This window comes from Schistocerca cancellata, chromosome 3, assembly GCF_023864275.1.
Source record: "Schistocerca cancellata isolate TAMUIC-IGC-003103 chromosome 3, iqSchCanc2.1, whole genome shotgun sequence".
NCBI lineage: Eukaryota > Metazoa > Arthropoda > Insecta > Orthoptera > Acrididae > Schistocerca > Schistocerca cancellata.
Genome location: NC_064628.1, coordinates 792,175,765 through 792,202,723, shown reverse-complemented (window position 1 = coordinate 792,202,723; position 26,959 = coordinate 792,175,765). Strand labels below are relative to the sequence as shown.

General features: G+C 38.3%; 1 protein-coding gene across 1 annotated transcript in view; it reads right to left on the bottom strand.

Moving 5' to 3' along the window:
• The window catches only part of LOC126176568 (dynein beta chain, ciliary), a 790,269-nt gene that overhangs the window by 128,353 nt on the left and 634,957 nt on the right, over positions 1-26,959 (bottom strand). Inside the window, exons 68-70 of the mRNA XM_049923728.1 lie at positions 15,999-16,169; positions 15,771-15,919; positions 5,259-5,426 (exon numbers count right to left, since the gene is read on the bottom strand). Of these exons, the coding sequence (XP_049779685.1) occupies positions 5,259-5,426; positions 15,771-15,919; positions 15,999-16,169 (488 nt within the window). The remainder of the gene's footprint in view (positions 1-5,258; positions 5,427-15,770; positions 15,920-15,998; positions 16,170-26,959) is intronic.

Genomic DNA, 26,959 nt, shown 5'->3' with positions numbered 1-26,959 from the left:
CTCTCTTTTATTAGTTATTTGAATTAATTTGTGTTCCTTGTCATTCATTATTACAAATAAGCTGTTAAAAGTACTCAGGAGATATTAGCTATATCAAGCTAGGCTAAAAAAAGGCAAATTACGTATTTCATACAACTGAAAATCCAGTTAGGAATATCACCATTGTACGAAAAGACAGATTGCTACTTACTGTAAAGAAGACACATCAAGTTGCAGACAGGCACAATTAAAAGACGTTGACATAAGCTATCGGTCACAACCTCCTTCATCAGTAAAACACACACACACACACACACACACACACACACACACACACACACACACACAAGCAAGCACTCCTCATGCACATACGACCACCAACTCTGGCATCTTGGGAGGGAATGCAACATCACAAGGGAAGCAAGCAGCAATCTGGAAGGGATGCGGAAAGGGAAGGGGAAGGGGAATGAGAAGGGGAAGGGGAAGGGATAGTAGTGTATAAATGGGGAGAGAGACAAACACTGTCTGGTGGAATGTGCAGGGACTAGACCGCCAACAGAGGCAGCGACAGAAGGCTGTGGGGCAGGGAGGTGGAAAAAAAGCAGCAAAAAAGGAGAGGAGAGGAGAGGGGAAAGGCAGGCGGATGCATTGGCAAAGGCTGCAAATAAACATGGATGGAGATGAGAATAGAGAGAAGATGATAGGACAGAGGGGGTCGAAACTGTTGGGTGGAGAGTATGGGGACAATATGTTAACCTAGGTTGAAGCCGGTATTATGGGAGCGGAGAATGTATGGTAAGGATAACTCCGATCAGTGCAGTTCAGAAAAGCTGGATGTGGAAGGAATCATCCAGATGGCGTGGGTAGGAAAGCTGGATGTGGAAGGAATCATTCAGATGGTGTGGGTAGTGAAGCTGCCATTGAAATCAAGTGTGTTATGTTCAGCTGCATCTTGTGCCATAGAGTGATCTACTTTGCTCTTGATCACAGTTTGGCAGAGACCGTTCATCCTGGTGGACAGTTGGTTGGTAGTCATACCAGTATCAAAAGCTCTGCAATGATTACAGCAGAGCTTGTAAACGGCATGGCTGTTTTCACAGGTGGTCCATCCTCTGATGGGGTAGGGTAAACCAGTGACAGGACTGGAATAGTAAGTGTTGGGTGGGTGGATGTGGGCAGGGTTTGCACATGAGTCTTCCACAGGTATATGATCATTGTGGCTAGAGCCTGGGATTGGGAGTGGCATGGGGATGGGCTAGGATGTTGTGGATGTGACAGAACACCGCTTTAGGAGGGGTGGGAAGTATCTCGGACAGGATGTCCCTGATTTCAAGGTACAATGATAAGTAATGAAAGCCCTAGCAAAGGATGTGGTTCAGTTGTTCCAGTCCAGGGTGGTACTGGGTGATGAAGGGGACACTCCTTTGTGGCTGGTTTGTGGGGGTGGTGGGAGGATTGTGTGTGTGAAGGACATTGGCATGGGAGATCTGTTTGAGGACTATGTCTTGGGGATAGTGCCTGACTGTGAAGGCCTTGGGGAGACCTCAGCATGCTGATCAAGGCAGTTTTTGTCAGTGCAGATACACCAACCCTAGGTAGCCAGGCTACATGGGAGGGATTTGTTGGCACAAAAGGGATGGCAGCTGTCAAAATGCAGGTACTGTAGGTGTTTGGTCAGTTTAATGTGGACAGAGGTGCAGATGGAGCCATCATGAGGAGTAGAGCAACATCTAGGAAGGTGGCATGGTGGGCTGAGGAGGATCACGTGAAGTGTATGACAGATTAGGTGTTGAGGTTGTGAAGTAACAAAGACACGGTGTCTTGGCTCTGAGTCTAGGTCATGAAGATGTCATTAATGAACCTGACCCAGACTATGGGTTTGGTGTTTTGGGAGGCTAGAAAGATCTCTAACTGGCTGTGTAGGTATATGGCGAAAGACCCCAGGATATCGTAAACTTAAAATTATGAAAAATGAAACACCGATTGACCATAAGCATTGGCAAAGATGTTAATTAGGAAAGTGCAGCAAGGTGCAGACAAATGAAGAAAAAAGAACAATCATTAATTTTTCATTGAACATAATTTTGTTTCTGACTATCTTGTATGTAGAAGTGTCTGTTAAGAAGTGCGGCCAGAGTATGACAGCCCATGAGTGTTTTGTATGATATATGTTGCAAAATAAGAGAAGATTGGATATCACTATAAAGTAATTTTATTGAAGTGAAGTGGATCTAAGTAAGGAGGATTTTCTTATTTTTGACATGCACTGGTGTACCTGAATTCTGCTGCCTGCACCTACAATTGAAATGTAAGAGAGGTAGTCTGATTTGCCAAAAATCAGACAAGCACAACATTTCTAATAATGCCATTGTAATATACTTTAAATTAATTTTTCTTTCCATTCATATATGTAGCAGTTTTAGTATTATAGTGTATTTTTTAATTATTACAACATATGGCCCATAAAAATGTTGGAATAGGACGGTGCCATGTAGGTGCCCATGGCTGTGCTGCAGATTTGTTTATATACCTTCCCTTCAAATGAGAAGTAGTTGTGGGTCAGGATAAAGTTAGTAAGGTATATGAGGAATGAGGAAATGGGTTTGGAGTCTGAAGGACTTTGGGAAAGCTTCCCATGTCAAAGACACCAACCACTTTCTCCACCTACTTTCCACCATCCCCAGCCCTTTACTTCCTGGATCCCTACTCATCACTGTTGATGTCACCACCCAATACACCTACATCCCTTATGCCCATGGCCTTACCCCACTGAACACTACTTTTCCCAACGTGAAGGATGTGGTGGGTGTCTTTGATTTGTGAGGCTTTTCCAACTTCCTCCAGACTCCAAACCCACTACCTCATTCCTCGTACACTTTACTAACTTTATACTAACCCAAAACTACTTCTCATTTGATGGGAAGGTATATAAATAAACAAATCCATGCCAGAGCCATGGGCACACATATGGCACCTTCCTATTCCAACCTTTTTATGGGCCATCTAAAGGAGACTTTCCTAGCCTCCCAAAATACCAAACGCCTAGTCTGATTCAAGTTCACTGACGATATCTTCATTATCTGGACTTTGAGCCAAGACACCCTATCTTTGTTTCTTCACAATCTCAACACCTCCCCCATCTGCTTCATGTAAACCTCCTCAACCCAGTGTGCCACCTTTGTAGATGTTGACCTCCTCTTCTTGATGGCACCACCTGCACCTCTGTCCACATTAAACACACTAACCACCAACAGTACCTGCATTTTGACAGCTGTCATTCGTTTCACACCAAAACATCGCATCTCTATAGCCTGGCTACCTGGGAATGGTGTATCTGCAGTGACAAAAACAAAGGCAAAGGTCCCGAGTTCAAGTCTCGATCCAGAACACAGTTTTAATCTGTCAGTAAATTTCAAAAACTCCCTTGTTCAGTATGCTGTGGGTCTCACAAAGGCCTTCTCAGACAGGCACTATCCTCGAAACGTAGTCTCCAAACAGATCTCCTGTACCATTTCCCCTCACACACACAATCCCCCCACCACCCCCAAGAACCAGCCACAAAGGAGTGTCCCCTTCATCACCCAGTACCACCCAGGACTGGAACAACTGAACAACATCCTTCGCCAGGGCTTTGATTACATATCATTGTGCCCTGAAATGAAGGACATCTTACCCAAGATACTTCTCACCCTTCCTAAAGTGGTGTTCTGTCACATAACGAACATCCACAACATCCTAATCCATCCCTACCCCACTCCCAGTCCCAACCTCTTGCCACAAGGATCATATCCCTGTTGGAGACCCAGGTGGAAAACCTGCCCAATCCACCCACCCAGCACTTACTGTTCCAGTCCTGTCACAGGTTTGTCCTACCCCATTAGTGGATGGACCACCTATGAAAACAGCCATGCCATTTACAAGCTCTCCTGCAATCACTGCACAGTGTATGATACTGGTATGATTACCAGCCAGCTGCCCACCAGGATGAACAGCCCCTGCGAAACTGTGGCCAAGAGCAAAGTACACCACACAGTGGCACAATGTGCATCTGAACATAAAATATTTGATTTCAGTGGTTGCTTCACTATTCAAGCCATCAGGATGATTCCTTCCACCACCAGCCTTTCTGAACTGTGCAGATCACAGTTATCCTTACAACACATTCTCCACTCCCGTAATTATCCTGGCCTCGACTTCGGTAACATACTGCCCCAAACCCTTCACTCAACAGTTTACATCCCTTCTGACCTATCACCTCCTTCCCAGTCTCATCTCCCACCATGTTTATTTGCAACCCATGGAAAATGCAAACAACTGTCTTTTCCCACTCCTCTCCTTTTTTTTTCTCCACCTCCTGACACTCTGTCTGTTGGTGGTCTAGTACCTGCACACTCCACAAAACAGTATTTGTCTTTCTCCCCATCCATACACCATTATCCCTTCCACAACCGTTCCAGATTGCTGCTTGCATCCCATATGATGTTGCATTTCAGCCCGAGGTGCTGGAGTTGGTGGTCATGTATGCTTGAGGTGTACTTGCTTGTGTATGTGTGTGTGTGGGAATGGTGTGTGTCTGTGTGTCTCTTTTACTAATGAACACAGTGGCCAAAATCTATATGCGAGTGTCTTTAAATTGTGCCTGCCTGCATTTGATGTGTCTTCTTTACAGTAAGCAGCAATCTGTCTTTGCCTATGTAGTTGACAAGCTACATATTTATATGATGATACCATTCCACAATTTTACTGCAGTCTGTATAGCACAAACAATACTTCAGTCTGGAAATATTTATATTTTCTTGTATTTTACCCAATTATTCATTTAAATATTTAAGATTGTGATGTTATGGGCTACTGTCATTGCGCTTTGCAGCTATACCATAAGATGTTGAAACACTTATTCCCTGATGTACAAAATTGCCACCATGAAACACATGAATAAATAAATAAATAACTAGAAGTACTTAGATACATCTCTCAATGAAATTAATCAATTTTTGAAAATATAATGTAACTGGATAGATGAAAAATCTGCTCACCAAGTGGTGGCAGGAGAACACACATGTAAAGGTATTAAAATCTTCAAGCTTTCAGTGCCAGGGCTCTTTCTTTCTTTCCCTTCAACCCCTCTACCAGAAGAAGGAGACAGTGGCTCTAACAGCTTGCAAATTTCAAAATCGTTATATGTGTGTTCTCTTGCTGCTGCTTGGTTAGTACATTTTTTTTACCTGTCCAATTATATCAGATACATCTCTGATATCATACAGTTCCCTGACACTTACATCACAGCATATGTCATTCGGTCTGGACGAAATGCACGCATCATGCTCAGTCGCTGCAAGGCAGTCTTATTTTTCCACTCTTGTGGAAACTTCTCTCTCTCAGGACACTCTGACTCAATTAACTTCTTCCATCTTTTAGGATTAGTCTCAATGTCGCGATCCAGATTTCTGAAAATACAGTTATCTTAACACTGTTGTCCATTCAAAGACATGTCTCAAACACTAATGATTATCAGATTGTAACATTACTTGCTTTATATTGCAGATGTTGAGCATTTTATTTAGTAATGGTATCATATTAACTTCTATAAACAAGACTCTTTATTAAATGTTAACAAGCAAAACATGAGGCAGCATTCATGAAGATGCAACATATTTTGAACAAAATTTTTAGCAGCTGCTTCTGTGGAGTGTCTGCCAGACAGAATGAAGATTTTAAAAAACAACACAGTTATTGATAATGTATTGTTCTGAACAGAAGATGTAATAAAATTGCCTAAAGAAAAAGCAAGTGTGCTACAGTCCAATGTATTTTCAGTACCATAACATCTAATGTTAGTGCATAGAGCATTGTATAACAAAGTAATATTAGTAATTATGACACAATCTAGATATAAAATATTCAACTTGATGTAAAATCAACAGCAGAGCTGTATAAGCATAAAATTGTGTCTAATAAACAACACTAAATTAAAATGTGCAAAAAAAAAAAAAAAAAAAAAAAAAAAATATTAAAAAATGCCCAGCAGATAAACACGAGAAAATCTCAACACTGAAGAAAAATAATTATCAACAGCCATAGCAATACTAAAATTTGGCTACTTATTATCTTTCATTGTTCCAAAATTTTATAATGATCTTTGTCTCCCATTGTACTCGCAACACGTGTCCCTCTGCTCTTTTATTCTAACTTCCAAACCCAATTATCTTTCCTCCTAAGAAACACACTAACAGCCATGAGAGCCAAGATAATTTTTTTCTATTATCAGTGTCTATCAGGAGTACTTAGAACTCTGCCTCCTGATGGTATATATTGGCCATCCATTCTGTCTCAGTGTAATTAGCAGACACTAACTCCGTAACCAAATGGTTAATGTTGCTGCCTTTGGAGTTGAAGGGCCCATTTTAATTTCCCATACATCATCTGATTTTTTTCAGGTAGGGAAAGAGGTCCACTCAGTCTTGTGAGGCCAAATGGAAAGCCACTTGAATAAATATGTAATGTCACCATCAGGATTCGTCTACTGGTAATAAAGCTGAAGTGATGGGTGACATGCTGCTCACATGTCCCACGATCATAGATTGCTTCTAATACACCCTTGTATGTAGCAGTTGGTGTTAGATCAAGCATAAGGCCTAATCCACATGTGTTATATACATTTTATATATTAGCAGAAAGGAAGCTGCTTTGAAAAATGCCACTGCTCTTCCTATTACACTATTCCGCTGCTTTTTATGTCTGATGATATAAATGAAGTATATGTGTAACTTTACATGGAACACTATTAGCTGTGTATATAATGGTAAAATTAAAGTCTGCTTAATGAGAACATGTACACCAGAATTTACATCTCTCAATACACATACTGCAATACATTTTGGAGGAATGAAGTACTAATTTATTTTAGTTTTGAATATTTGGCGATTTCCAATTTCCTATCTGTTAACTACTTTTTCACCAGAATATAAAATTCCTTTCTGAACTGTAAGTGTAAATTATGTCCATTTACTTTTGTATTATGATTGTCAGTTTCACAGCTGATCCATCTTATTATTAATGTCAATGAGACAAAACTTATGCAGTTCCACACAACACACAAAATAAACAAATAAAATGTAGTGGTGATTAATAAATGGGAGTGCAGTCCTTCAAATTCCTGAGACTTTACAAAGACAGTGAGCTAAATTTATCTGTACACACTTCTATAAAAGATTGAGTACAGCAGCATTTACTATCCATATTGCTGCTTTGATCAGTGATAAGGACAAAACCAAAGCTGTATACTTGAGATATAACCCCATTAACCCACATCTTATGGTATAATATTCAAGGGCAACCGACCAGATGCAAGAAAGATACGTACCATACAAAAGTGAGAGACCAGTGTCATGTGTGGATCCAACATGAGGGGTTTATGTATAAACTTATTCAAACATCTGACCATGATCACAATGACACTGCAGTACAGTCTTTCTATAACCTCTTTTGTTGCCAAGAATTTTAGATTGTACAAAATGGACAATGTACATGCAACCATTCAATCAGGGTGAAGCAAAATTCACGCACTCAGGCTTCGCAGCATGACTCCTCACATGCCAGCAATAAAAAAAAATATCTCTCACAAAATTTCGTCCGGCGAGTACATCTGGCAGATAAAGGACATTAAAGAGTTGGGGTGCATTGTTTTTATTTGCTAATTTCATTCTGACATTTCATACTGTAATATACAGCATTTCTTAGGTCACATGTATCCTAAATTTACAACATTTTGTAATGCTGAACATAACAAATACTTGGTTAGGCAAATAAGAAATAGACAGTTGAAACAAATGGCCAGTCATAGGACAAGACGCTAAAGGCAAAAGTACAGTACAATAACACAACATCTACTTGTCATTTATACTACATGTAATATGAGCATTCAGATGTCGCACATTAGCAACCAGTGACAATAATAATGTCCATATTAATGACTGCATGACCTTCACAACAGAAAACGTTGTCTTCAGAACAACAGATGCTCAAGGTGACCTCCCTGCAAGCCCAAACATTGTGCAACCCATCAGATCATACAGCTCTGGACCCTTCGCAGCAAAGCTGCATCCACAGTAACAAGAGCAACATGGACATGCACTACCAATTCTTCCACATTCGTCAGCAAAGTAGAATACAAATGTTCTTTCAGGTGTCCCCACAGGAAGAAATCCAGGGGATTTATGTCAGGTGAATGTAGTGGCCATTCAACTGGACATCCATGTCCAAATACTATCACACATTAATTCCAGAGTGTGGTGGTGCACCATCATGTTGGAATCATATCCTCTGGCAAACATGTAGTGGAACATCATCCAGTGCATCAGAGAGATAGTTTGAGAGGAATACATGATACTTCCATGCAGTCAACCAGTCAGGCAACATGTAGGGGCCCAAACACCTGTCGCCCAATATTCCAGCCCTGACATTGATACCATACGAATTTGATATCCACAGTCACGGGTGATGTGTGGGTTAACCTCACACCAATGGTGGGCATTGTGCATATTGAAGACACCCTCATGAGTGAATGCTGCTTCATCCGACCATATTACAGTGTTCATGAAGTCATTGTTGGCTTCCTGTTGTTTTTGGAACCATTCACAAATTACACTCGCTGGTGGCGATCTGCAGGATGGAGGTATTGTGTGAAAGCATAATGATAGGGGTGCAGCCCATGCTTGTGCAGCACATTAACAACTGTGTGTTGTGAGACACGCAGCTGCCTTGCTATGCTACGTGTACTTCACTGAGGTTTTTGGTCTATGACCTCCAGAATAGCTTCCTCAGTAGCTGGAGTAATGAAAGTCCATGGACGACCTCTGTCATGCGATGGTGGAAGGAGAAAATCTGAGTCCCGGAGGTACAGCTCCAGATGACAAAACACATTTTTATTTGAATGGCATCGACGAGGATATCTAGGGGCATATTCATGAGTGGCAACACCAGCCCGATTATCAGATACATCAAGGACCGAAAGCATATCCACATATTCATAGTTTGTGTATGCATTTATCTGCTAGCAACATATTATAGAATTTTATATCAAAATGCAAAACCTCATTCTAAACCCTATCTGGGACACTTCGTATGGAAATTATTTTTACATACATTAGTGTGGTTGTGAATATCACAGTTCATCCCATAACAGCTCTTACTATTAACTACAAATACCATACCAAAGGAAGTAAATGGCCTGGAATTTCCAAAGTCCCTCAAGAGGCTTCTACCAGCCATTTGGTTATCAGTTTTAAATAATATGCATACCACAAGGTTCTGTAGAACAAAAACTCTCTTGATCTTAGCGTCATTGTGACACAAGTACATGGCATAGTGTGGTACTGAGTAAATGTATGCTAGGAGTCTAGTCTGCAAATTATTACAATGAGAGAAAATTCTAAGTACAAAGTTTGCAGAATTGAGTTTGTGATTAACTTATTCAAATTCCAGTACCATCTTAGTTTCTTATCTATTTGCATGTCCAGGAATGTCACATGCAGAGTTTCATGTAGTTTGCTATAACTGATCTCTACTTCTGTTAGTTGTAAGCCATTTTTATGCATTTTTAATTGCATAATATTAAGTCTTAGTGACAAAAATCAGTTTATGTTCTTGGAAACGTGACAGATAATGCTACAGGGTAATATTTCTAGCTTAGTTCTACAAGAACCGATTCCATATATTACTTTCTCTGTACAGAATCTTTTAAGGAAGATATACTTAACTTACCGTCAGAATGATGGTTCAATATTTTGGTTTAAGTTCATTACTTAAAGATGGAAATGAATCTCTAATTAGAGCTCACTTGCTTATTTCCACTTTTACACATTGGTGTTACTACTTCGGTATTTCAGGAAATACAGCTTGTCTCATTGAATGATTACAAAATAATTTAAATAATGGTTCATCCAGTTAGTACAAGATTTTGATAATTTTTTTAAATACCAACATTACCAGAACACTTAATTTCTTCAGTGACTGAAAGCTTTTTGTCATGTCTTTAAAAGTTGATATGGCAAAACTGGTATCTGGTTGGGGAGTATTTAATGCCTGCACAAAAATATAAAGTTCACACTTGAAACTGAAAACACCACAGATGTAGTCAACAATCTTAACACTACAGGTGTTTATGAACTACGGTGCGAGTGCGGAGCTACCTACATAGGAGAAACAGGGAGACCTGTCAGCTTACGAGTAGCAGAACACGAATGCTATGTATGATTACAACAACATAATAAATCAGCGATAGCGGAACACCACTATGACTGTGGACAACCTATCAGGTTCCAGGAAGCCCGAGTACTGGCGAGAACGCAAAATACGGGAGGCAATTGAAATTATTAAGCAGCCTGCAACTTCAACAGAGAAGATGGCTACAAACTCCCGGTGTCCTGGCTGCTAACCATCCCAGTCCAACGGGCCGTGAGCGGTCGCGGGGCAGGAGCTACACGGGCCACGGACGTATCTGCACAAACAGCTGTAGAGCAACTGTCAGTCCACTTCCGCACGCACCAGGAGGAAAACTTGCTGACCAGAAGCCGAACACTGATTGGCGGACAGCTACCAATCATTGACGACATGGACATCCATGAGTAGCCTCTTTCCTTCATCTTCCCTTACGTCAGGACTAGCCAATCATATTAGAGGGCCAATTAAAAGTTTTACAGCAGTGACGTCAGACATCGATAGTCTGTAATAAATAGAAGCACCTATCCCTATACAAAACCAGTTGTGCCCTGAGGAAGGCCATTGCAATTCGGCTGAAATGTCAATTTTAGTTTATTATTGATGTTAGTTTTTAGCAATGACATGGCATAATACCCAGAAAAATTTTAATCACTATGACACTGGCCACAGAAGCCTCCGTTCTTATATTTAATGCATATCTAAGTGTCAGTACATCCAAAAGTGCCAGTACATCCAGTGGATCTGCTTTTTATGGTACTTTTTTTTTTCGCTGCGTTTTAGTCCACTGTTAGGAAGAATACATCAACTTTTATGTCAAATGGTTTGAATTCATCATCATATGTTTCACTGTTACTGCCATCTAATACTTTAGTATTTTATCCCTTATTGATTTGATTCATGTGCCTAATAATGCTCCTTTCTACCTTTGCTTTATTTTTTGATTTTTTGTATGCATAATTCTTGTTTTTGTGATTACATGGTAAATAACTTTGCAGTATTGCTAGTAGTACACCTTAAGGTCTTGATCAGAGCAAGTCCTTTGCAATAAATAAAACTCTCTGTTTCTAACACAAAATACTTTAATCTCAGAGATTAGCCATCCCTTCTCTTGGATACCATTGTAATTGCCTCTGACCCATTGTAAAGACTAATTATATTCATAGTGTTGTAAAAATATTATTAGTACATGCCTAAATTTCTCACCTACATGTACCCTTGATAAATATCTTTCCATTTTTCATCTTGAAAATTCTCCCTGAAATGTGTAGCTCAGTCACCATTTACAATTCTGTGAAATTATACTTTTCTCCTCTTAGTTAAACCGGATTTTTGGAGGTGATTAGAAGGGAATAAAAACTTTTAAAACATAGTACTGCATAAGGATGCCGAGGATTTGGTGGATAGATCAGATAACTAATGAAGAGATACTGAACTGACCTGACAAAAGTAAATCCTAGCTTAATAGGACACATGCTGAGTCATCAACGAATAGTTACTTTAATAATGGAGGAAAATCTGTGTAAGTGGGGGGAGGGGGGGGGGGTGCAATGAAAACTGTAGGAGGAGAAGACAACTCAACACAGCTGAAGGGTGAAGGGTGCAACAACGATATGTCTATTTGATGAAAAACAGTTGGATTCAAAACTGACCAATCATTGATGCAGTCTGTCTTTCTGTTCTCAATGAGAATGCTACTTTAAGGAACAAAGCAAATCTGGACAACATTAACTTGAACTGCCTTCAAGTACAGTACAAGATGAAGTCAACACTAAAATTTACAAACACAATCACTAGTTAATTATTTCTACTGAGTCTTATCAGTATTCTCTAACTGTTTTATAAAATTTACATTTCCTGTTGGGGGACTGTACACTGTCATAACCAGAACCCTGTATGTTTCCAAGTCTCTTATTGAAGTGTGGCAGTCAAAGGTCTGTTCAATGCAGTGCTCATTTAGGCCTGTGGATGCAAATACATTTTCTATGCATATAGCGACTACCCTTTCCCTATACTGTCCCTGTTTGTTTCCATCTATGTGCATCACTTGATTTTTGTGACTTTAAAATTTTGTTCCATTACACATAGCACCTCTGTAAATATACCTTTAGATGTTTCATTATCCTGTTCTGCAATGAGAAGCTCATCTTTCATATTTAACAACCCAAGCAGCTGCTCTCTTTTCATTACCTGCTGCTACCATGTTTACAGATATTCATGTCATGTCTTTCAGAAACAGTTACTCTGTAACAGGCTTAGTCAAAATGTTAAAAATAACATGGACTGGACAGGCAGTACTGCAGTTGCACTGAATGCTTCTATAACTTGATGATGCAATAATCTCATTTCAGAAATATCAATATGGAGCTCAACAATCTTTACATTTGAAAGTGCTACAGGACCCCTGGAAGACAATTTTAAAGCTTAGACAACAAATATTGCACCTTTAACTGAAGGTCATTATAACTGTATTCATACCAGACTAATGCAAGTCAAAATGGCACCACGACAAGTATGACCTTTTTATTGAAGAAAATGACCAAATAGTACATGGCTGTATGCAGGTAGCAAACATTTTAATGATCATTTCCTGAGTGTAAGCAGAGAAAAGGAAGAAGCATTGCACTACATGTAACAAGCAGTCCCACAAACAACAAACCAGTTTTGTAGTAGTCCAGCTGGCCGGTGTGGCCGTGCGGTTCTAAGCGCTTCAGTTTGGAACCGCGTGACTGCTACGGTCGCAGGTTCGAATCCTGCCTCGGGCGTGGATGTGTGTGATGTCCTTAGGTTAGTTAGGTTTAAGTAGTTCTAAGCTCTAGGGGACTGATGACCACAGATGTTAAGTCCCATAGTGCTCAGAGCAATTTTGTAACAGTCCAATTATTTAAAGTTAATTTAAGAAAAAATTAGCTCCATTTTATTTCCATACTCACTGGTCTTCTGGACTGATAAGAAAATGCTTGCTGCATGTTTGCTAGAATCTACACAGTACACAAAACAGGACAGAACACTGTTCCAGAAGCAACAAAAAAAAAAAATACCATATTTAATACAATCAAAATCCCTAAGATTGGCAGAGTTTTGCAGCAGCTTGAAATTTAGTGCAGATTTCAATGTGAGATGCTTTTAATAACTTCCACAAAGAAACTCAAAAACTGACAGAAAATACAAAGAGATTTTGGTCATATTTAAAGTTCACTGCACAACAGTCATGACAATTTTACCAATGAAAGTGCCACTAAAGTGGAGTTACTAAATACTATTGTCTAAAATTCATTCATCAAAGAATGATAAAGAAAACATTTCAGAATTTGAATCAAGAACTCCTGACAACATGAGTAACTTAGAAGTAGATATCCTCAGTGTAGAAAGCCACTCAAATCACTTGATAAAGGCAAGTTTTCTGCTGCAGATTGTATACCAATTAGATTCCTTTCAGAGTATGCTGATGTAATAGCTCCATGTCTAGCAAACACATCTCGGCAAAAGATCTGTTCTTGAAGGCTGGAAAGTTGCACAGTTGACATGGATACTCCAGAAAGAAAATAGGAGTAATTCATTGAATTACAGATCCACATCACTGGCATTGATTTTCAGCAGGATTTTGGAACATGTACTATGACTGAACATTATGAATTACCTAGAAGTAAAAATCTATTGACATGCAGTCAGCACAGATTCAGAAAATATCATTCTTGTACAACACAACTTGTTCTTTATTCTTAAGGAGTAATGAGTGCTATTGACAAAAGGTCTCAAATAGATTCCATATTTCTGGATTTCCAGAAGGTTTTTCATGCCATTACTCATAAGTGCCTTCTACTCAATTTGTGTACCTATGGAGTATCATCTGAGTTGTGGGACTGGATTTGTGATTTCCATTCAAAAAGGTCACATTTCAAAGTAACTGATGGAAAGTCATAGAGTAAAAGGGAACTGATTTATGGTGCTCCCCAAGGAAGTGTTGTAGGCCATCTGCTGTTCTTAATTTATATAAATGATTTAGGAGACGATCTGAGTAGCCCTCTTAGATTGTTTGCAGGTGATGTTATTTACTGACTAGTAAAGTCATCAGAAGATCAAAGCCAATTACTAAATGATTCGGACGAGGTATCTGTATGGTGTGAAAAGGGGCAACTGAATCTACATAACGAAAAGCGTGAGGCCATCAGCATTATTACTGAATGGAATCCATTAAATTTTGGTTACATGATAAATACACAAATCTACAGGCTATGAATTCAACCAAATACCTAGCAATAAAAATTATGAACAACTTAAACTGGACATATCACTGGATCCACTGAAGAGGCTGTCTACACTATGCTTGTTCATCCTTTGCTAGAGCAATGGTGTGCAGTACGTGATCAATGCTAGATAAGGTTGACAGAAGACATCAAAAAATTTCAAAGAAGGGCAGCTTGTTTTGTACTATCATGAAATAGGACACGGACATGATATGAGAGCTGGGTTGGCAATCATTAAAACAAAACAAAACTCTATTTCTTTTTTAGATGGTGAGAGGTTTTACAAAGTTTCAGTCTCAAACTTTCTCCTCTGAATGTGAAAATATTTTGTTGAGCCCCCGCAGGAACTTGAGTGTAAATTTCAGAGTAGTGATGTAGATGTAGCTGTAGGTCCTTCCCGACCTTCCTTTTCCAAATTAATCTCTTGAAATAAAGTACCAAGCTCACTGAAAGCTCTGTTTATTTAATTAGAGTAGTTAGAGTATCTATATTTTATCAGGATATTTCGACTTGAGGAACTGGACAGAGTTTGACTTTATCAGTAAATAAACAGCTGCTGTTTGTGAAGTTACATAAATACTTTGTTTGAAGTACTGCCTTTTTCCTAAGCAGCTGCTTTTCTCCTGTTTTACATTAGCTGCCTTCAGTGGCTACTTCTGCCTATTAAGGTGTAACTTGACTTGATGTCAGTGATCTTTGCTAAACTGGATGTCGAACTGTAGCTGTGCCAGCCAAAGATGCTCATATTTCACTCCTTGCGTAACTACACGATTGCTAAGAAGTATCATTACAACAAAAAAGAAAGTACTTTCAAATTCTATACCCACAAGAGGCCATTACATTGGATGGTCCATTTCTGGAAAAGAACTAAATGTATGCCTTCAAAATCAATGCAAAAATGGTAACAGTTCTGCTGCATCATTCTAAATCTCAAGAGTGAACCAGACATTAACCGACAGATGAGAATAATGATTCTATTTATTTTCACGTGTGCTTCACTCATGCTAATACAGTTAGTTGCAAAAAATGCTTTTCACTACAACACTACTGTCAATACCATGCAAGAGAATTCATAGTAATCTTTACATATATAGAGAATTTTTACACAACAGAAATCTACTAATGTCACTGATGTAAAGTTTCTCAAGTGGTTGTTATAACTTTTAGAATATAGCAAATCATATGACCAGGTTTTAGTCATGGGAATTACAAAAAGTTTGTCTAAAACTTCAACTTTATTTAGATCACCTAAACTAATGGAGTAGTCACTAATAAGATGCTGAGGCTAAAGCATTAAGGCAACTAGTGGTAGGTCTACAGTAGAACCTGTATTCATCCTTAGATGAGAGGCTACGAATGCCACCCCAGCTGCTGTCAGATAAAAAGTCAACTGGACTAGTCACATGTGGCATTATGGGAAAGCGTAACAGGAAATCCAGTTCTGCAGGCTGAATTTCTTCATTCATCAATAAAATCTGAAAATATTATGGAACAACATAACAAAACATATATACCTACAAAACAGTATTTCACACAGTGATAGGCTGCACTCACCTGAAAAGCCATCTGTGAAGCAAATATAAGTTTGTCACATTCGAAAAGCCCTCTAGTTGTGTACACAAAAACAGAGTACGTAATACAGTCTATTAGATTCAAAACCCTTGTGGGCACATCATCAGATGGTACAGCTTTCTCAATTGCCTTTTGAAAAACCACACTAAATGCCTGAAATTTATAAAAAGAGACCCATAATACATTATTTACAAATGTAAAATAAAATTGTTTGATGAACTCTCAGGTACACATCTAAGGAATGTCATTAAAATATTCAATATTTCAGTGGATGAACTTATCAGCACTCTCAAAACTGCATGGACATGTGGAGGAGGGGGAGGGCGGCAGGGGGGTGAGTTAGAGGGATCAAACACCTGTGCCTCCTGAAATATTCTAAATTAGAATTAGATTCTTCATTAGCACATGTATCTTCTTTCCTTTGCATGTGGGATCAGTTTGTTGAATCCCTGGGTCCTTTTGTTCACAAATTTATTTAGCATTGCTCCCAACACATTCCTAACACAAAGAGGCAATCGTGTTGTCTTGACAAGTAACTGACCAATGGCAACAGGTGCTCCCTGATGACCTACATTCTTTGTATCCTATATTCCTTGGTACACATGCACTGGCACAGTGTAATTCTTTTTTGAGAAATTACTCACTTGCCTTAATGAGCTGCTTTGAACCACAGCCTGCCCTTAAACAGTGTATAATGTGGTTCATCCTGGAAAATCTGTTTAAAAGGCAGATTGCACTATATATGTGTGATGAGGATGCATAAATTGTTCTGTGCCATTACTTAAGAGAATGTTCACCCTATAATATGTGATCGAAGCTACTAAATGAAAAAAATTCTTGGCACTTTAAACTAAGTTTAGTAATACACATGGTGCTGCTGAGTCCACCTTAGCACACAGTTCCCAGCATATATTTGCACATAGTTTGCACTATTCCATTCACTCATGTAGAAAATTCTCTCTCTAGTACAGAACTTGTGACCTGCTGTCCAATAAACCAAAACTTTTGCCAGTCAGAAAGCAGTTGTAAAGTTCACATGATGGTCATCAGTTTAGTATGCTCACACAATACTACACTGCTCAGCAACTTGCAGTAATCTGAATGTCCTGAAATATAATTGCATAGCAAGCTACGTGAAATTCTCCAGCCCATCAGGAGAAAGTCACAATTTTCTCTACAAATCTTAAAACTTCAGAAATGTCATTTACAATGGCTCTCATAGTTTCTGAGCCATTAATTAGGTGAAAACAAATTACAACATATTTACTTATTGGTACACTGAACAACATCTCCTCCCACTGCTAAAGCTTAAGCACAACTCCTCAAGGTAAAAGAGAGCATATCTCTCCTGCTTCCAGAACACATGATCATTCTCCTCTCCGACTGACTGGAATATAATTTAGCAAATCAGCTTCATAGCTTTTCACAGTCAGCATGGTAATATTTCTCCTTAACCAGTCCCCAACTCCGAACTTCATTTAATTATTCCCCACACTTTGTCTCTTTCAAAAAGCAAATGAACTCAAAACAGTCCCATCTTTAACAGTCTTAAGGACAAAAAGACTTTGTTTCTAGAATTCTTAAAGTAACTACTTTACAATGAGTATTTAATGTCACGTATGTGCTCATGGCATGTTGCACAATGTGATTCATATGTGTTGACAAATTTCAAGATTCCTATGTCACATACATGCTGCATTCACTTCGTCACTTATGTTTAGTACTGAATGTGCTATTGACTACAAGGTCATTAGAGAAGAAGCAGAAGCTCAGTTTGTTTCATGGGTGGGGAAGAAAACAGCCATCTGCTTGCAAAGGAACCATCCTGATATCTGCCTGGAGCAATTACGGGAAATCATGGAAAATCTGAATCAGGATGGCTGAATGCAGTTCTGAACCATCATCCTCCTAAATGCAAGTCCAGTGAACTAACCAATTCATCCTGTCCACTGATTCTGATACCAGTATAAATGAAATTAGTAACATCAAATAACTGAAAATAACAATTATTGCTTGAAAAGTCAAAACATTATGTAACTTATACTGTTAGGAACAAAATACTTTTTATTTAACCATATAGCAAGAAAATGTTTAGTCATCCCTTGATGTATTTACAAAAACATATTGACATGACAGGATGTTGCTTTTAATGGGAGGTTATAAAATCTATCTTTTAGGTAATTTTGATTATCTCTAAAATTACTTCAGGTTTAGAACTGAAACATACAGAAGTTAACTACTGTCATTCTGAAAGACTACATAAAATTTCATAGTTATTGGTATATGGGAAATGACTATATTAATTCAAAGGTTGGTGTATGATTTAAAACAATGTTCAAAGCATACACACACATGGCTAACGCTGCAACATGCAAGCACAGGGACGACAGATTGCAACTTCCCAGTGTGGGAAAGCATTCTGTAGAGCACTAGGACAGTAAGACAAATCTTACATTTTCCTAATAATCAATGCGCATCACTATACCACACACAGTTGTGTCAATGATGGATATGTATTCCAGGTCACCATAGTAATAGTGAATGGCTCAGAAAAAAGAGTGCACATCCACCATCCACCAAACGTATATTGGATTTCCACAAGTTTGTAATTGCAGCTTCTGGATGTGATTAATGTGTTTAACACAGTGAGATAAACAATTAGATTGGCATAAAAATGAAGTGGATGGGAGAGGAACAATTATCTCTATTGATTTTTTCTATGCAAATAAAATTGTTTTTAACCAAATGCAAACTCAACTTCTGTTGATACTAGTACATCCCAAATTAATCCTGACTCAAGTAACATCACAGTGAACACAGCAACTAGCAATAGTAAATGGAATATCAAACAATATGTGAATGAAGTTCACATTGATAACTTCTGCAAACAACAACTGCTGTAATCCCTATTGGTGCCACCTGAAGGCTACATATTCCCAACACTTTCTGCAGGAAACCTTCTTTTCCGAAAACAGTGGCCTCTCAGGTATTCTTAGTTGGCATTTTCTGAACACATTCAAGGAGCACCTTGTAAATGTTGCATTATTTTTAAAGCAGACAATGTTGGGATATGTGTACAACAACACTTGGGTCTTTTAGAATATGGCCATAAGGTAACTGGAAGAAAGCTCTAGATGACATTCTGGGTCACAGAAAGATGATATATCACCTAAAATGTGTCAAATCTGCTGATAGAGTTTTGAAGGTAGTGGAGGGAAAGAAAAAATCTGTTGTGCATTAACTGAACAGCAAAAAGGCATATCAAAATGCTAACTGAAGTAAGGTGTTTCTGTCAACTGTGAAAACTGCCATCTTGGAGTGTCTATAAGCCCAAGTTGAACATAAAAGAGGGGAATACAAAAGGAGCTCTAGAGAAGGTTGTTTAACATCTGAAGAGATATAACCCCAAAAGCATCAGCAGATGTTACACTCTATAATGTCTATAAACAGTACATGTCAGTCTTTCTGGACTTCAAGAAAGCCTATGATTCAATAGACTGTGAAGCCTGTTAAACATCCTTACTGAATTCAGGGTTGACCTTAAATTGCTGCCATTAATTAGAAGCACCCTGACATGTAGAAATCCAAGATAAAATCCTATGATGCCCCCAAGATTCCTTGGAGATACAGCAGGAGTCTGAGAAGGGAATATGCTGTCTCCAAAGCTTTTCAATGGTGTTTTTGAAAAAAGTCATCTGTGAAAACTGACCAATGCCCGATGAGAACTGGAACTAAATCAGAGGAGATTATGGTAAACTGTCTATTTTTTGCAAATGATATGGCCATTCTGTCAAACACTGTAGAAATACTAGGGTTCAAATTGAACTGTTGAATGAAACTTCTGAACAAACTGGCCTGCAGATATCATTTGAAAAAACCGAAGTATTGACAAACATCAAAGATGCCCCTGCAAAAGTTTGGACAACATATGAAGATATCAGCAAAGTGGAAAAATTTAAGTACCTGGGTGAGATCATTATGAAAAATGTGCTGGACAGGAAAACACTTATCGAACAAATACATGAACCTGAAATAGTCTAACTAGCATTGTGCTCAATGCGTAGCTATAAAATGCTTTTCGCAAAGGACTAAGACACATCAGTATGAAATGGTTCTGAAGGCAGTAGTTATTCATACAGCTGAAACCCTATCCCCAAATGTAAATATATAGGTCTCCTCAAAGAAATGAGGAAAAAGAACACAAAATTACGAAAAAAATCATGGGAATCAACCAGATGAATGGCATGCACCAAAAAAGATCAATGAGGGATGTCTATGACAAAATATGAAAAATTACAGATTCAATCTGCAAAAGATGTATTCAATTTTATGGTCACTTCAAATGAATGGACGGGAACAGTTGACCAAGATCTTCCACTTTTTTAAACAATATAAAAGAAGACCTCCAGCTCCTACAAATCAAACCCGAAGATACTTGTAACAGGAATCTCTTCAGTTAGTTGGTTTCATATCCTATGGATCATTTTGCATGATAAAATGTAATCATGTGGAATGAGTCATTTTACATCCATATCTCACATTAATTTGAATATTGTTGTTGTTGTTGTTGTTGTTGTGGTCTTCAGTCCTGAGACTGGTTTGATGCAGCTCTCCATGCTAATCTATCCTGTGCAAGCTCCTTCATCTCCCAGTACCTACTGCAACCTACATCCTTCTGAATCTGCTTAGTGTATTCATCTCTTGGTCTCCCTCTACGATTTTTACCCTCCACACTGCCCACCAATGCTAAATTTGTGATCCCTTGATGCCTCAGGACATGTCCTACCAACCGATCCCTTCTTCTAGTCAAGTTGTGCCACAAACTTCTCTTCTCCCAAATCCTATTCAATACCTCCTCATTAGTTACGTGATCTACCCACCTAATATTCAACATTCTTCTGTAGCACCATATTTCGAAAGCTTCTATTCTCTTCTTGTCCAAACTATTTATTGTCCATGTTTCACTTCCATACATGGCTACACTCCATACAAATACTTTCAGAAACAACTTCCTGACACTTAAATCTATACTCGATGTTAACAAATTTCTCTTCTTCACAAACGCTTTCCTTGCCATTGCCAGTCTACATTTTATATCCTCTCTACTTCGACCATCATCAGTTATTTTGCTCCCCAAATAGCAAAACTCCTTTACTACTTTAAGTGTCTCATTTCCTAATCTAATTCCCTCAGCATCACCTGACTTAATTCTACTACATTCCATTATTCTCGTTTTGCTTTTGTTGATGTTCATCTTATATCCTCCTTTCAAGACACTGTCCATTCCGTTCAACTGCTCTTCCAAGTCCTTTTCTGTCTCTGACAGAATTACAATGTCATCGGCGAACCTCAAAGTTTTTACTTCATCTCCCTGGATTTTAATACCTACTCCAAACTTTTCTTTTGTTTCCTTTACTGCTTGCTCAATATACAGATTGATTAACATTGGGGAGAGGCTACAACCCTGTCTCACTCCCTTCCCAACCACTGCTTCCATTTCATGCCCCTCGACTCTTATAACTGCCATCTAGTTTCTGTACAAAATGTAAATAGCCTTTCGCTCCCTGTATTTTACCCCTGCCACATTTAGAATTTGAAAGAGAGTATTTCAGTTAACATTGTCAAAAGCTTTCTCTAAGTCTACAAATGCTAGAAACATAGGTTTTTCCTTTCCTTAATCTTTCTTCTAAGATAAGTCGTAAGGTCAGTACTGCCTCACGTGTTCCACCATTTCTACGGAATCCAAACTGATCTTCCCCGAGGTCGGCTTCTACCAGTTTTTCCATTCGTCTGTAAATAATTCGCGTTAGTATTTTGCAGCCGTGACTTATTAAACTGATAGTTCGGTAATTTTCACATCTGTCAACACCTGCTTTCTTTGGGATTGGAATTATTATTTTCTTATTGAACTCTGAGGGTATTTCACCTGTCTCATACATCTTGCTCACCAGATGGTAGAGTTTTGTCAGGACTGGCTCTCCCAAGGCCGTCAGTAGTTCTAATGGAATGTTGTCTACTCCCGGGGCCCTGTTTCGACTCAGGTCTTTCAGTGCTCTGTCAAACTCTTCACGCAGTATCGCATCTCCCATTTCATCTTCCTCTACATCCTCTTCCATTTCCATAATATTGTCCTCAAGTACATCGCCCTTGTATAGACTCTCTATATACTCCTTCCACCTTTCTGCTTTCCCTTCTTTGTTTAGAACTGGGTTTCCATCTGAGCTCTTGATGTTCATACAAGTGGTTCTCTTTTCTCCAAAGGTCTCTTTAATTTTCCTGTAGGCAGTATCTATCTTACCCCTAGTGAGATAAGCCTCTACATCCTTACATTTGTCCTCTAGCCATCCCTGCTTAGCCATTTTGCACTTCCTGTCGATCTCATTTTTGAGACGTTTGTACTCCTTTTTGCCTGCTTCATTTACTGCATTTTTATATTTTCTCCTTTAATCAATTAAATTCAATATTTCTTCTGTTATCCAAGGATTTCTACTAGCCCTCATCTTTTTACCTACTTGATCCTCTGCTGCCTTCACTACTTCATCCCTCAGAGCTACCCATTCGTCTTCTACTGTATTTCTTTCCCCCATTCCTGTCAATTGTTCCCTTATGCTGTCCCTGAAACTCTCTACAACCTCTGGTTCTTTCAGTTTATCCAGGTCCCATCTCCTTAAATTCCCACCTTTTTGCAATTTCTTCAGTTTTAATCTCCAGTTCATAACCAATAGATTGTGGTCAGAGTCCACATCTGCCCCTGGAAATGTCTTACAATTTAAAACCTGGTTCCTAAATCTCTGTCTTACCATTATATAATCTATCTGATACCTTTTAGTATCTCCAGGCTTCTTCCATGTATACAACCTTCTTTTATGATTCTTGAACCAAGTGTTAGCAATGATCAAGTTGTGCGCTGTGCAAAATTCTACCAGGCGGCTTCCTCTTTCATTTCTTACCCCCAATCCATATTCACCTACTATGTTTCCTTCTCTCCCTTTTCCTACTACTGAATTCCAGTCACCCATGACTATTAAATTTTCGTCTCCCTTCACTATCTGAATAATTTCTTTTATTTCATCATACATTTCTTCAATTTCTTCGTCATCTGCAGAGCTAGTTGGCATATAAACTTGTACTACTGTAGTAGGTGTGGGCATCGTGTCTATCTTGGCCACAATAATGCGTTCACTATGCTGTTTGTAGTAGCTTACCCGCATTCCTATTTTTTATTCATTATTAAACCTACTCCTGCATTACCCCTATTTGATTTTGTATTTATAAACCTGTATTCACCTGGCCAGAAGTCTTCTTCCTCCTGCCACCGAACTTCACTAATTCCCACTATATCTAACTTTAACCTATCCATTTCCCTTTTTAAATTTTCTAATCTACCTGCCCGATTAAGGGATCTGACATTCCACGCTCCGATCCGTAGAATGGCAGTTTTCTTTCTCCTGATAACGACGTCCTCTTGAGTAGTCCCCGTCCAGAGATCCGAATGGGGGACTATTTTACCTCTGGAATATTTTACCCAAGAGGATATCATCATCATTTAACCATACAGTAAAGCTGTATGCCCTCAGGAAAAATTATGGCTGTAGTTTCCCCTTACTTTCAGCCGTTCGCAGTACCACAACAGTAAGGCCGTTTTGGTTAATGTTACAAGGCCAGATCAGTCAATCATCCAGACTGTTGCCCCTGCAACTACTGAAAATGCTGCTGCCCTCTTCAGGAACCACATGTTTGTCTGGCCTCTCAACAGATACCCTCCATTGTGGTTGCACCTACAGTACGGTTATCTGTATCGTTGAGGCACCCAAACCTCCCCACCAACGGCAAGGTCCATGGTTCATGGGGGGTGAATATTGTTACATGCTGAATATTAATAAGTTTTTTAAAATATACAGATGTGAGGAATTCTTCTCTGGAATAGAAGAGTTATCAAGGAGAAACTTTTTCAGTTTGTTTTCCAATTTTACTATGCTGTCCGTCAGACATTTTATAGCACTGGATAAGTGATCGAAAATTTTATTTGCAGCATTGTGCACCCCTTATTCTGCTGAAGACAATTTTAATGTATACTAATGAATGTCATTTTTCCTTCTGGTATTGTAATTGTGTATATCATTGTTGTTTTTGAACTTTAGTGGATTATTTACAAAAAATTCATGAAGGAATAAATATACTGTGAAGCAATAATCAGAATGCCCAGCCCCTTAAACAGGTACCTACAAGATGATAGTAGGTGGGCACCACTTATTATTCGTGGAGCACATTCTTGAACAAAGAAGAGTTTTTTGTTAAAGATGAATTTCCCAGAACATTATTCCCTATTACATTATTGAATGAAATAAGCAAAATATGTCAGCTTACTCATTTGTTACCAAGATCTGCAATGATTTCAAGTGTAAGTGTTGCTGAAATAAGTTGTTTTAAGAGTTCCAAAATGCACCTTTTCAAGTTTAAATTCTTTTCAGTATGGACAGATAAGAATTGTGAAGCTTCCACACTATTTATTATTTCCTCACCATGTGTTTAGCTTATTATTGGTGTAGTACCCTTAAATGTGCAGAGCTCAATATTTTGTCTTTTTAAAATTGAGGATGAGACCATTCACAAAAAGCCAGCAATGGTACTTTTAAGTACATAATTTACCATCTCTTCTGTTTCTATATGTATGCTTGCACTGATTACAATACTAGTGTCATCAACATAAAGAACTAATTCTACTTATTGTATACTAGATGGAAGATTGTTTATGTTATCCTTGGGGAATCCCATACATGATTTCTCCCCAGTCAGATTAATGACCCCAGACCAGAATGGCTGAATTACTAAGTACAGCTTTGCACATTCTACTGGTTAGATATGACATTATCCATTGGTTGGCTATACCATCAGTCTCATAAAACTTCAATTTATCTAGGAAAATAACATGATTCACGCAGTTAAAAGTCTTAAACAGGTGACATAAAATTCCAACTGGCACTATTTTACTATTTAATGCTTGTACAATTTCATGAGTGTACATGTAAATTGCATTCTCAGTAGAGCATCTCTTTTGAAATCCAAACTGTGATTTGCTAAGAATATTATTGTTGCTTTGGTGAGATCCTGTTCTAGAATACTTGTATATCACCTTCTCCACGTAGCCTCAAGTCTGTTGTCAGAATTACTGATTTATGACATTATGTGCATGTTCCTGGCGTTTTTAATAATTTTTCTTACTAATTTTGAGCAGCTTTTGTAGTGTGAAACTACTGAAGGATCTCTACTTGTTCTTGCTAACAGATTCATTTCCCTTTTCCGTTCACAAGATACTTTAATCCCTCTAGTGACCCATGGTATTTTACATGGATGTTTAATGTCTTTTCTGGTTAGCTTATGCAGAAAGCTATTTTCAAGTAATGATATGAATTTATCATGGAATAGATTAAATTTTATGTTAAAATTTGGTTCACTACAAATTTCATCTCTTGTAAACTATTCTTCCAAATATTTGTTTTTGAGTTTTTATTATTCTAACTGATTTCCACTAAGGAGCATCCATACTGAAGGCCACTATGTTATCTATCATATTTAACTCTGCATCATGATCAGAGAGAGCATTTGTTATTTTCTTGCTTTGAGCTTCACTAACGAAAACTGTCTTTATCCACCCACTGGAAAGTTAATTACTGAGATCAAACTGTATGATCCACATAAAGTTTCCAGATTATTTTTCCTATCAGAGTCCTTTCGAAAATCTGCACTGAAGTCACCACAGACTATTAACTTCTTGCTGCTGTCTGACAGACAGCATAGTAAGAAATCCATAATCCTCAAAAAGGGTTCAAAATTTCTCAGTGGAGACCTATATACAGTTACAATAAAAACTGAACTATTTTTCAGTATTACTTCATAAGAACACATTTCTAGGTGCTGTTCACCACAAAATCTACTTGTTCAATGTTTTTGAACTTGTGTTCTATATTCCATATTAGTTCTGCATGAATAAGCTGCTAGGGTGTAATCTTTTATATGTAACTTATCTAAACTTACGGTTATGTGGTACTCAGATAAGCAAAGGATTCGTATCTTTTCAGAGCTCTCTGAATTTTCCAGACATACAAGAAGCCCTTCTACCTTATTACTCAATCCTCTTAGTATTTTAATGAAATAAGCTAACCTTACTTTTCTGTGCATTCTTAAGCATTTTGTTGGGCTCACCTGTTATTTAGACTTCTTTCAAAACAGGGTGCCTAGAACCTGATTCTAACCTAAAAGACCTGACCAGGTGCAAGTAGGACTCACACTCTGAGGATTCTGTACATATTATATATATAGACATATTATGAATATAGACATATTGTGTATATAGACAGCTCACCCATTCCAGGAATAGAGAATCTCAGTCTCATCTTACCATTATATAATCAATCTGAAACTTCCCAGAGTCTTCAGGTCTCTCCTGCATATACAAAATTCTTAAATCGTTTCTGAACTAGGTGTTTGTGGTGATTAATTTGAGCTCAGTGAAAAATTCTTTCCTGTGCAAAATTCTTTCAGGTTGCCTCCTTTTTCATTCCTTTCCCCAAGTTCAAGTTCTCCTACTGTTTTTCTTTTTCTTGTTTTTTCTACTACTGAAGTCCAGACCCCTCCACAATTAAATTTTTATCTTCCTTCACTAACTATATAATTTCCTTTATCTCTTCATTCTTTCAATCTCTTTATCACATGTGGAATGCTTATAAACTTGTACTGCTGTGGTGGATGTTGACTTTTTGTCTATCTTGGCTTTGATACCTTGTTAACAGTGCTGTTTATAGTAGCCTAAATGAATTACTATTTTCTTATTCATTATTTGAACTACCCTTGCATTACCCATATTGGATTTATTCTTTATAAGCCTGTAGTCACTTGAACAGAAATACTATTCATCATGCCACGGCACATAACTACACTCCTGG